Source organism: Salarias fasciatus, chromosome 19 (genome assembly GCF_902148845.1).
Source record: "Salarias fasciatus chromosome 19, fSalaFa1.1, whole genome shotgun sequence".
NCBI lineage: Eukaryota > Metazoa > Chordata > Actinopteri > Blenniiformes > Blenniidae > Salarias > Salarias fasciatus.
The window spans coordinates 23,291,571-23,304,070 of record NC_043763.1 but is presented as its reverse complement, the minus strand read 5'-3'; the positions used below and the strand labels follow the sequence as shown (position 1 = coordinate 23,304,070).

At 45.4% G+C, this 12,500-nt stretch overlaps 1 protein-coding gene across 3 annotated transcripts in view; it reads left to right on the top strand.

Moving 5' to 3' along the window:
- npas3 (neuronal PAS domain protein 3) overlaps positions 1–12,500 on the top strand; it is a 227,106-nt gene that overhangs the window by 115,862 nt on the left and 98,744 nt on the right. For all 3 annotated transcript variants that reach the window (XM_030117194.1, XM_030117196.1, XM_030117195.1), the window contains one exon: positions 9,577–9,659. In XM_030117194.1, coding sequence (XP_029973054.1) covers positions 9,577–9,659 — 83 coding nt within the window. The remainder of the gene's footprint in view (positions 1–9,576; positions 9,660–12,500) is intronic.

Below are 12,500 nucleotides of genomic sequence, written 5' to 3'. Positions count from 1 at the left end.
TGAACTTCAGCTCAGAAAACAAGCAGAAGACTAGAGGACGAAGACACAACTGGAGTGTGTCGGCTTTCATGACTTCTGGGGACCACAGTCCCCCGGTGGGGGATGGGTGTGTGTGTGTGTGTTTTATGTTCATGTTTTGGAGGTGCTGAAGGTGTGCTGGGGACATTTACATGTCTTTGCTTGATATTTATGGGGACTCCAGTAACAGAGCGGCCGTGTGTGTGAGTGTGTTTGTTTATGCTGTTTCCAGGGACTCGTGTAGTTTTAGAGACGTATTTCACAATAAGAGCGCGTCCACAGCTGTCAGGAATCCATTGTGAGAGGGTTCAGTCGATACGCAGCCGTCTGACCCCTGGTGGAGGCAACATGTCAGAACAGGTCTGGAATCAAACTGCTGGTTGTGTGTGTGTGTGTGTGTGTGTGTGTGTGTATCTACCACCACTGTGCCTGGAAGGTCAGTTTACCACACCGGTTATGTTGGATTAGATCCTCTTCTGTTTTAATATCGAGACATACTTTACCTCTGAACAGCTGAGGACGGAACGTTTAGGAGAACGGAGTGGATTGTGAGAGTTTTCCGTCCCGGCTCGTCCCCGGAATGTGAACGAGCGGCAGCGGTGAAAACGCGCTCGGCCTCATTTCCTTTAATTGGGGCCGGGTGCAGACGACACCGGCGCCGTAACCTGATGATATTACGAGCCAATCCAACCTGTCAGCCGACTCTGACCCCCTCAGCTCTGTGCCGGCGCTCGTTGGCCCCCCTGCTCCCGCTCGCCGCTCAGTCACACCATTGAACAATAACTGCTGAATTATTCAGCACAAGTGGAAAATTACCGGCGATCCGCCGCTCGTTTGCTGATGTTCCGCACGGCGAGCCGCGGCTCGTTGATCTCGTACCGAGGTTCAGGATGGTTTCAGTACGTGTCCGCTTCAGGCCGTTATCCTCCAGGCTCTGTGAAGCAGGGGTTCTCAATCGAAGGTCCCAGACCCCTGTGAGGTCGGTGGGGTCCGAGGCTTTGCACAGTTCACAGGAAACCAGATTTAAACTTTCTGTCATCAGACAGAAAGCTGCTGGGTTTTCCAGTAACAATCCGATTTATTAAACATCTAAACATTTATGCGGATGATGTTATGATTTGCTCTGTCACATAACAGTGCTCTTTCTCTCGCCCCGTTCCATCATATCTGAGAACTTTCTCTTGTGATTTCCATCATTTGTGTGTCTGTTGGTTGATTCTGTTTGGTTTATTTCTCCTTGACCTCCGTGCTTCACTGCCTCACTTGGTGTGAAGTTATTGATCTGTCAGTGATTCGTTTCACTCTGTTTGAGGTTCAGTCACTCTGAATGAGCAGAACTTGGGTTCACTCATGTCTGTTGCACATGTTGAATCACAACAACAGTATATTTTCAATATTTGCAGCTGCTGTAATATAAACAAAATGAATAATGAGACCATTTTAACTTAAAGCTTCTAATGTTAAAATCCGTCTGAAGCAGCAGTGTTTCTGTGCTGCTGACATATTCATGTAGATAATACAGCAACAAATATTTTTCCCTCCATAACTAAACTATAATTAGTACTGTCGTTCGGTTCCATTTTGAAATGCTTTGTGAATTAATTGCTAATAATCACACTTTGTGCCATATTAGGAATCCAGACATTCAGGAACAAAGGGTTGTGTTCGGCTGCCGTAAAGCCGTCGGCGCCTCGGTGAGCGGGTTTCAGCGGAGGCTTAAATGAGGCAGGTTTAGTGGAGCAGCTCCGTCGGAGTTAATCGGCCCAAACGTCTCATTTCAGGAGGAACGAGGCTCCGCCAGCCCCTCGCTTGTGTTCCCGAGCTGTAAACTTTAAATGTGGCTGAGAGGAAACACTGCTTCCTGTTCTCCATCAGCAGGAGACAGACTCTGCCTGTCTGAAGACTCCACACACACACACACACACACACACACACACACACACACACACACACACACACTAGACAAATAATAAATACAATAGTTGGACATGAAGGCCAAATTATGACAGAAATAGAAACAAGAACAGGAAAATAAAACATGCTCTGCTGTAAAAATATCTAAAGTCTTAATATGTCAAATAAATCATTACATCAGTGAGCGGATGATGAATTTAATAAAGACCAACTTGAAGAGTGTGTTTAAACATGTGCACAGTGTGTGCTGCCCTCAGGTTATCAGGATGTAGTATTAAAATCACACGTGTGTCACTCTGTGTGTGTGAGACTGAAGTAGAAATCCAGAGACGGCGTGTGTGACAGACCTCTCACTCCTCTCCTGTTCCCCCGTCTGGAGGGCGGCGCTGCTCCGCCCGGCAGCTCGCCGCACTTCCCCACTCAGCCGCTGAAGACTTGATGATGGAATAATAATAATCAAAAATATAGAGCGCTCGCATGGATTATTGATGGAATCCGATCATGAAAAGTTAAAGTGGATGAAAGGCCCCTCTAAGAAAAGAAAGTAATTAACGGAAATGCTGATGACTTTTTAAAGAGCGTGGAGAGGAAGCCTCGGCGTGGCGGAGAGTCGGCCTGACCCCCGCTTCACGTTCTCACAACACCTCGCTTCATAATTCACAGCGTTCGGCTGCTGTTTCAGGAAAATAAAGTAAAAATGACGCAGTTTCTGATCATTCAGGGCTTTTTGCAGAACACAGCAGCTCATATTTACTCCCACTGCTTCTGCTGAGGCCGTTTTTCCCGTCGTGTCGTTTATCAGGAAGTTTGTTCAGAGCAGAGCTGCTGCTGAGGCCGTGATGCAGGAGGACGATACTCCGGATTTATGAGGTTTCGCAGGAAGAAACATGGACTCTGTGTTTATCCAGCTCACACCGGATAGAACCGGCTTTTCCGATCCGAGTGATGAAGTGAGGTCCGGTCGTTCACGCCGCTGCTGACGGACGTCTTCGCTCCGTTTTCTCACATTTCTACCTGCGGGAGTTTGGACAAACCGTCTTATGTGTTTGTTAATCAAATTTTGAACAGCGCCGCCTCGGGGCCCCCCAGAGGGGCTCCCGGACCTCAGGTTAGAGACCCCCCACCCCACCCCAGCTTCCTGCCAGCTCCCTCGGCCTGTCCATGGCCGTCCCCCCGAGCGTCCCTTCACCTGTCCGTCTTTCCCTCCTCCCTCCTCCCTCAAGTCTTTTGTTAGGTCCTGATAAATTGGCTCTGACATGCTGCCAAAATGGCTGCCCCCCCCCCAACCCCCCCTCCCTCCCCACCATCCCTCTCTCTCTCTCTCTCTCTCTCTCTCTCTCTCTCTCTCACTCTCTCTCTCTCTCTCTCTCTCTCTCTCTCTCTCTCTCTCTCTCTCTCTCTCTCTCTGTTTTTACACCTACCAGTAATTGAATTGGCAGTTTGTGTAACAGTACCGATTCACTCACACACACACACACACACACACACACACACACACACACACACACACACACAGTCTGGCTCGCACCACCCTCATGGAGGTGGCCGTTTATTCCTATAATCCAGCATTTGAGTTGGGGGGAGTGGGGAAACACAGGCACACACACACACACACACACACACACACACACACACACACACACACACACACACACACACACAGAGGAGGGTTCCCTGGTTTGTTGCCAATTTCATATTAAACAAGAAAATAAATTAACAACAGCTGTAATGTTTGACTTTGAGAGACCAAAGTTAAATTGACTTTCCAATAAGATGACCACACACACACACACACACACACACACACACACACACACACACACACACACACACACACACACACATGCACACACACACACACATGCACACACACACACACGCGTTTTAAAGAGTTTGTGCAGACTTGTCCATGTTTCTGATGTGCATGGTGTAAAACTTCCACACAGCCTTCATGAAAATTGAAGATACTTCTTTTCTGGTAAATGTATCAATCAGCTGAAGTAGCATCGAACAAGATCGACACCCCCTTCAGAGAAGACAGTGAACATTCCCCACACCAGTTCTCATGGTGTATTTTATCCCCCCAGGTTTCTCAGTTCTGTTTCTCCATCAGTTTTGTTGTGTCTTTCATGCTCCTCAGCCATCGAGGCCTCTCTGCTTTTATCTTGATCCTGTTGTGTGGCGTTCCTCTGATCCTAGAAGGTAAATCTGGAGATGACTGTTCATTATCAGAGGAGAGCACTCAGTGTCCATGTTAGTACAGACAGGCTGATTTTAGGCTTCTAACAGGAGAGTGGGAAATTATAAAAATACAGAGCAGGGTGTCCAGGATCCAGACATTCTGGAGGAACTGTTTTATTGATGAAAGTATATCATTCATCATTTGTCCATTGAATGGTGCATTAAGAGCAGGAGATAACTTGGATATTTAAATAAACTAAACTGTGGCTCTCATGTTGATCCTAGAATTACTGCTGTAGTACTTAAGAGTGGTCTTGGTGTAGAAACCCTATTTTCAAGGTCTTGATCTCGACTCAGTCTCTGCCCCTTAAAGTCTTGGTCTTTTCTTGCTCTTGGATGCTGTGGTCTCGGTCCCCACTCAGCCGTGGGCCCTTAAAATCTTTGTCTTGTCTTGGTCTTCACTCAGTCTTGGGTTTGTCTTGGTCTTGGGAAGCTCTGGTCTTGGTTTGACTCTGTTTGTTCCCCGTCAAGTCTTGGTTATGAGCTGCTCTGGTCCTGGTCTTGACTCTGTCTCAGCCTCTTAAAGTCTTGGTCTTGGGATACTCTGGTCTCAGTCTTTACTCAGTTTTGGTCTTGGAATTCTCTGATCTTGGTTTTGACTTCGTCTTGGGCTTGTCTTGCTCTTGGAATGGTCTGGTCTCAGTCTTAACTCAGTCTCGGTCTTGGGATGGTCTGGTCTTGGTCTTGACTTTGACTCTGCCACATAAGGTCTTGGTCTTGGGGAGCTCTGGTATTGAGTTGGCCATGGTCTTAGTAGGCTCTGGTTTTGATTTGGCTTTGTTTGTGCCCTGTCGAGTCTTGGTCTTGGGATGCTCTGGTCTTGGTCTTGCAATGGTCTGGTCTTGGTTTTGGATTGGTCTGGTCTTGGTCTTGACTCTAACTCTGCCATATAAGCTGTTGGTCTTGGGATGCCCTGGTATTGTCTTGGTCTTGGGACTCACTCTCAGATTAGGTGGTCTTGACAGTGTACACCAGCTGGCATCGCAGCATCAAAGCCACACCATCAGATTTGAAGTTGTTAAAACATTCCAGTTGTTAGACTGCAGAGAAACACTGACAGGATGTAATATATTTCTGATTTCTTTTTGATTGAAGCTCACAGTCATTTGTTGCATTTTCATTTGTAAAATATTCAAGAAGGAAATATGGCTTTTGAACAAAGGAGATTTCACTGTATTTCACATTAAAAATGGAATCAGGTTGTTTTATTTTATCTCTGAAAAGACATTCCAGTGAGCTGGAGGCCTCTCTCCATGATGTTCCCTCCCTGCAGTAAAGCAGAGAAACATTGTGTCGTCTTCTGTTCCTGGTGAATCTGCTGTGATTGTTCAGATCAGACAAATGGACCATTACTTAAAATGACACAGAACTGTAAAATGGATGGATTCTTTAGGATCGAGCTCAACACTACACTGCACCTGGTGTCACTCTACATCCTGGTAGAGTTACAGGTGATCGACTTCATGAAACATTTCCAGACCTGCAGCCTCTAACGTCTCACTGAGGATCGCCAGGATTGAAACGTGTTGTGTTTTTTTTTTTTTTTTTTATTTGTTTTCCCCATTTGATCAGTTTGAGCTCCCCAGACCTTCCTCCTCCTCCTCCTCCTCCTCCTCCTCCTCCTCCTTTTGTCTCTCCTTTCATTCACGAGGGTATTTCATTTCATCATTAATTGAGCCTAATTCAGCCACATTACTCCCCCGCACAGCCCCTCCCCCCACAAATAAATAAATAAATAGACAAATAAATGAAACAACAGGCGTGTGTGTGTGTGTGTGTGTGTGTGTGTGTGTGTGTGTGTTTAAACTGGGTGTAATGAGGTCTGCAGGGAGACGAGGACGGAGGTTGTGTGGAGAGAAGAATATTACCTCAGGGCAGAAAAATCTCTCTTTTAGCGATACTTTAATGCCCCACTGTCTGTCTGCCTGCCTGCCTGCCTGCCTGCCTTTCTCTCTCTCTCTCTCTCTCTCTCTCTCTCTCTCTCTCTCTCTCTGTCTCTCACTGTCTGTCTCAGTCTCTCTCTTGGCCTTGTTCACTTGTCATACTTGTCATATACTTGTCAATAAAAGTAATTAGAGTAGAATAGCATTGTCCTTTTACTTCCAGATACTTTTATTACTTAGATGCTTTTATTATTATACGTCTTGTTCTTGTTTTTTTTTTTTTTGGACAGCTCATCTTCCTGTCCGGCCTGAGATGATTCCTCCGTCACTGTTATCACCAGTAGAAGGTAATAGGTTTGGTTTTTGCTGTGCTGATTATTTCAGACTCACTGCATCGGCTGCTTGTACAGAGGTGGTTTAACAAGAACAGACAAGATCGGGTGAAGTGGTGAACATGGTACCCCGACATTTCAATTAATTATTTTTGTTAATAATTTTACACTTTTAAGGCTTTAGACATGGTAATGTTGAAGCAGTGTGCTGCTGGTGATTTGCTTTGTGGTTGTTCGGATGTCTCCATCTTTGAGTTTGTGGTCTTCTTGTTGAGTTTTGAATCCATGGTATTGCAGTAGAAAACCGGCCATGAACAAGAGATTTCAAACTTTCAATTATTCACGAGCAAGTGGACCTGCTGAGAACCTTTATCCTTGCTTGTTACACTGTTTTCTGACTGAACAAGACCTAATCCACTGTCTTCTGGTTTAAAGTGGTTTAACTCAACCTGATAAGATATCATGAGGTGTTTTTCTCCTTACTTCATTAAACCTCAGCAAGGAAAATAAATATAAAGATGATGAAAACTTAGTTTTTCTCACATTTTAATTGTCTATTGGTAATCACTATGAGGGTCACGTCGTTATCTTTGGTTGATTGCTTGGTTGACTGGCTGGTTGTCTGGTTGGTTTGGTTGTTGGTTGGTTGGTTTAATTGTTGGCTGGTTGGTTGGTTTGTTGGTTGGCTGGATGGTTTGGGTGAATTTTTGGTTGGTTGGTTGATGGATGGCTTGGTTATTGGATGGCTGATTGGTTGGTGGGTGGGTTTTTGGTTGGTTGGTTGGTTGGTTGGCAGGTGGGTTTTTGGTTGGTTGCTTGGTTGCTTGGTTGGTTGGCAGGTGGGTTTTCGGTTGGTTGGTTGGTTGGCTTGATGGTTTGGGTGAATTTTTGGTTGGTTGGTTGATGGATGGCTTGGTTATTGGATGGCTGATTGGTTGGTGGGTGGGTTTTTGGTTGGTTGGTTGGTTGGTTGCTTGGTTGCTTGGTTGGTTGGCAGGTGGGTTTTTTTGGTTGGTTGGTTGGTTGAATGAAGTAGAATGATTTATTATATGCAGAGGAGGGAACATTCTGGATAATAGCTCCAATAGAAAGACTATGATCTCGACAGAGGGGAGGCGCAGAGGGAATCTGTCCTGCTGGGATATTGTGTGAAGTCTCTGAGTTACTTTTTCATTTTAAACCAAAGAAGTGTCAGATCAGAAAGTGTTGAAGCAGATAACTTCTCGACCTTCCCGTGGAGCTTCAGCGGTGTAACTGTTACACGAGGTTTCTGGTGCAGAGCGTTTCATGCGGGCAGCAGGAAGTGGTGATAACGACCGTTCATGTGGTTGATTCTGACTTGCTTGCTATAAACTGATGGAGCTAAGTCATCCCGCCATCTAAAGGCAGGACGCGGGTACTGCAGGCGAGGCCTGCCAGCGTGATGGGCGTTTCACTGGTGATTAGAGTGACCGCTCATAAACCATCATTCAATGATGCAAAATAGTTTGATTCCTCCCATTTTAATGCACAGACCTACATTTTGAAAATGTTAGAATGTTGTTTGAGGCCTTAATGTGAGCAGTGCTGCAGTGTTGATGGTAATATTTTCCGGCGTCTCTCTCTTTGAGTTTGTGACCTTCTTGCAGAGATTTGAAGGCGTGACCGTGCAGTATTCGGCAGGCGATGAACAGGAGCTTTTAAAATTCAAATTCTTGTCTGTGGATCTCTCATGCTTTCAGGTTGTGTTTTTTTGGGTTTTTTTTGTCTCTCCTCTTTCTCTCTTTTTGGGGAAGAAAGAGCGTGAAACAGAGAGAAAGAGAGAGACAGTTTAACCTGAGGGCAGGTTTTTTCCCTCCGCCGTCGCTCCGTCTCTTCCCCCTCTCCTCTCCTCGCGCTGGCTGATGTACTCTCAGTTCTTCTCTGCAGAGAGAGTTTTGCCCTCAGGGTGAAATTTTGGAAAGCTATAAAACCATTTCTCCTTCCACCCTCTCCCCCTCGCTGCCTGTCTGTCTTTCTCTCTGCGGAGATGAACGGTGATGGATGGAAAGATGAGAGTCATAAAAGATTTAGAGAGAGACAAAAAGGCGAGGGAAGCGTTCCTCCTCTTCCACCCTCCGACGGGACAGCGACTCGACTTCAGCCGCCGCCGCCCGCCGCGTCATTCAAACTTGCTCACATTTGCAGAAGCGTCGGAGTATTTAGGGAGAAGCTCGGGTGCTGGAGCTTTCCGATGGATTCGTGGTGCACTTGTCTGATCCATGAAGATTCTTGCAAAATGTGACGTGAAAATGTCAAATCAACGGTTCAAATCTCGCACAGTTTCCTCTCTTTGCTTATCAGAGTCATTGCTTGCATGTGAACGATTTCAGACGGCTGCACCTTCAACATTTCACCATGGTCACATACAGGAAGATGGAGTTTCCTTTTTCTAAGTTTGTTTGTTTCCAACCATGGACGTTCATCTTAAACCATTAGAATACAATTCAAAGGTTTATTTCCTCTTAATTTCATTAAAACTTAAATATTTTATGTTTAATTAGTTTTTATAACATATAATCTGAAATACTCAAAGCCTTTATCTGATGTAATATTTAATCATCGAAACAAAACCTCAAAATATAAATATCTGTATTGTTCTTTTTGTTTTTTAATGAAGTCCATAATGATCAAAATCTTGCAATGTTGACATTTCTGTGTTTAATCTGACAGTTTTAACATGAAAATGAGTTTCTGTGTCTTTGCTGGCTGCCTTCACTGAATGAAACACGTTAGCATCGTTAGCTCCACGCAGCCTTTCTGTAGAGAGCGGCTAGCAATGCTAACGATGCTAACGATGCTAATGATGCTAACCTGCTAACCGCACTGATCCAGACTGCTGAGTGTTTGACCTCACTGGTTCCTCTTGTCCTGTGCCATGTGTGTTTGTCACGCCAGGCTGTATAGACGTGAGTGTATCTGTGTGTGTGTGTGTGTGTGTGTGTGTGTGTGTGTGGTGTGTGTGTGTGGTGTGTGTGTGTGTGTGTCAGAGAGTGTGTAGCTTTGCTTGTATCAATGTGTCTGAGTCTCACCGGTCTTCTTCTGTCCTGTCCTGTGCTTTTTCCTCTTCTCCTGTGTGTATGTTTGTGTGTTTGTGCGTGTGTGTGCGTGTCTGCGTGTGTGTGTGTGTGTGTGTGTGTGTGTGTGTGTGTGTGTGTGTGTGTGTTTAGCGATCGGTACGCAGCGGAGGAGGACTTCCAGCGCCGTTGCTTCGGAGATCTTCGAGCCTCACCTGGGCAGTCACATCTTACAGGTAGGAGCTGATGGCGGTTTGAAACGTCCCAATCTGAGCTGGGTGGGTGTGGGTGTTTGTGTGTGCGCGTGCCTGTTTGATTCAAAGGGGCCTGCCTTTGCGCCGTGCCAGGAAGTGTCAGTTGAGCGCGGTCATGTGCGCCCCTGTGTTTGGAGTATCAGCGACCCGAGAGCAGGTGTCGGAGTATTGATGTGAAAGTGAGCGTCTGTGGTTTTCAGGTGGACTTGAACAGAAAACTGTGTTTGTAGTTCAGACGCACGCACACACACACACACACACACACACACACACACACACACACACACACACACACCTGACTGAGTCCATTTTTCACCACCTTTCTTTCTGATGAATCGTTTCCAGTTATTGTTGCACTGTTGCATCACTCACCATGATGCAGAATCAATGTACTGTACACACACACACACACACACACACACACACACACACACACACACACACACACACTGGTGGCGCTGTTTTCATGGGACCTTCCCCTTGACGTGCTGAATCCCTGGAGCTGTATGAGGTGTGTGTTGTTTGCTCCACACACACAGAACCTTCACAGCTCTTTCCAAAGCCATAACCCAAACCCTGACGGTGACCTCTGGTGACCTCTGATCTCACAGGTCTGTGTAGGCCGGTCGATATCCCCGATGTCGATAACCAGAACAGATCCAGTTATCTTTGAGATTCCTCTGAACTGACTTTACCTCGTCTTTATTCTGAGTCAGAAAAGACGTTTTCCTGATGACGTCCATCACGTCTCATTACTGCCACCCAGTGGACAGCAGTGGCATTACATCCATCAAACTCACGCTCCTTTAAAATAGGATTTCAGTCCGTTTGTTTCATTACATCAATGTTCCTTTAAAATGAAGGGTGTTGAACATTCTGGACACTACGTCAGTAACATTTATCCACATCGTCCAAACAGCCTCTTCATGGAGTTTTCATCCTTCTTTACAAAGCGTTCCCCCCACAGCGCCCCCTTCGGGACAAACGTCAGATTTCTTGCTCCTTGACTGATCAAAGGCAACTTTTCTCTTTTCTAATCAGCGTCCAGGAGTTTCCTCCTGAGCCTGGTAAATAATGTTGATGGACGTCCTGCTTTCTGAGCGTCTCTGCGCGAGGATTTCACATCACTTTGTTATCCGGCTGATTTCTTCAGATTTGCCTCTGAGCCTCTCGCCAGATAAATTATTCTCCGTAATGTACCTTTACATTATTAGCGCAGTGATTCCTCATAATTCACCCTCAGATTTTTTTTTTCTTTTTCTTTTTTCCGCCACAGCCGACTTCAATTATTCCTCAACATCCAGCTGCAGCCGCGGCTAAGCTGAATTATTAAATGGAATTATGAAAGTATGATAATGACTGGGTTATCGCTGCTCGCTCCCTCGGGTTTCTGTGTGCGTCTGAGAGAGAGAGAGTGTGTGTGTGTGTGTGTGTCTTGTAGTTTTAATCCCTGGCATGCTCCACTCCTTATCTGTTTAACATACAGCCCAAAGGCTGAGCTTTTAACATCACAACCAGGCTGACGCGATACCACAGCTGATAGAGGCTGCTAATATCTGTGTGTGTGTGTGTGTGTGTGTGTGTGTGGGAGTGTGTGTGTGTGTGAGCCTTTCCTATATAAAAGCGCTGTTTTTTCCGCGCCGCTCCCCGACGCTCTCGGAGGCAGCGATCTGCTCTCAGCGTGTGCGTTTGCATCCGTTTCACTTGCAGCTGATTGTTATTCTAATCTGTGTGACACCGGTAAACCTTCAGCGCTGAAACATCCACACTTCCCTAATCTCCTTGTACTTTTTTTTTTTTTTTTTTGATCCGTTTATCACGTTGGAGGATCCCGACAGAAACGTCTGCGGCAGATATGAGGAATTCATTCCGGCTCTGACACTGACCGTCTGGAACAATGGCGGCAGGTTAATGTGAGCCGAGAGCCGAAGGATCGGAGACCCGCCGCCGTCCGGGCTTCACGTAACCCGAGGCTCCTCCAGCGTATTGATTAACCTCTCAGAACGGCTGTGGACGCTCTCTGATCGCTCGCTCACCACAGTAGTGGTTTTCAAGATTTTTCTTTTTACTGTAGTAAAACATTTTTCCGTTTGGATCACAGCTTTGAGTCAAGAGCCGAAAGTTTAAGACGGAGCCCAGAAACCTTGAAGTCCGCTGAGTTACAAGTGTTTGATTTTGTTTTTTTCTCAGATTTCACCTCAGAAAAGCTGCAAATGTAAATATGTGTCTGTAATCCTGCTGGGTTTGAAATCTTGAGCTGAAAACAAAAATCTAACGAAGCATTGATGAAACCGGCTGCAGCACGAATCCCTCTGAATGATCCTGACAGTGTATTTAGCAGAGATGAAACGATTCACCGAGCTCATGACATGAAACTTACTGGAGTTTTTTTTCAAACCAAAATTATTTTCCAGACAAATTATGACTGAAATTGTTTGATTCCATAAATTCAACACTGAATCTTCTAGTTTTCTTTTTAATACTGAATTAAATTCAATCTTTCATTCCTGAGGCAGGGACAGTAACCGACTCCAAATCAGGCATTTTGGCTTATTTTTACCAAATAACTCAAAATATCTTTTGACTTAACAATAGTCAAACAAATTCAATGAATTTGTTTGACAAATTTCTCATAAACTAAACTCTTCATGAGATTATTAGTAATATCTGCACTTTCTTTTTTGGTCTTGTCTTTATTTTCTCACCGTTCTCTTTTCCAACCTCCGAAATCCAAATGCCGCCGCGCCTCTGATTTGGAAGTCATAGACAGGACTTTTGCTGTTTTCTGCAGCGATTGTTTCTGTCAGGTCAGAAATGCCGCTC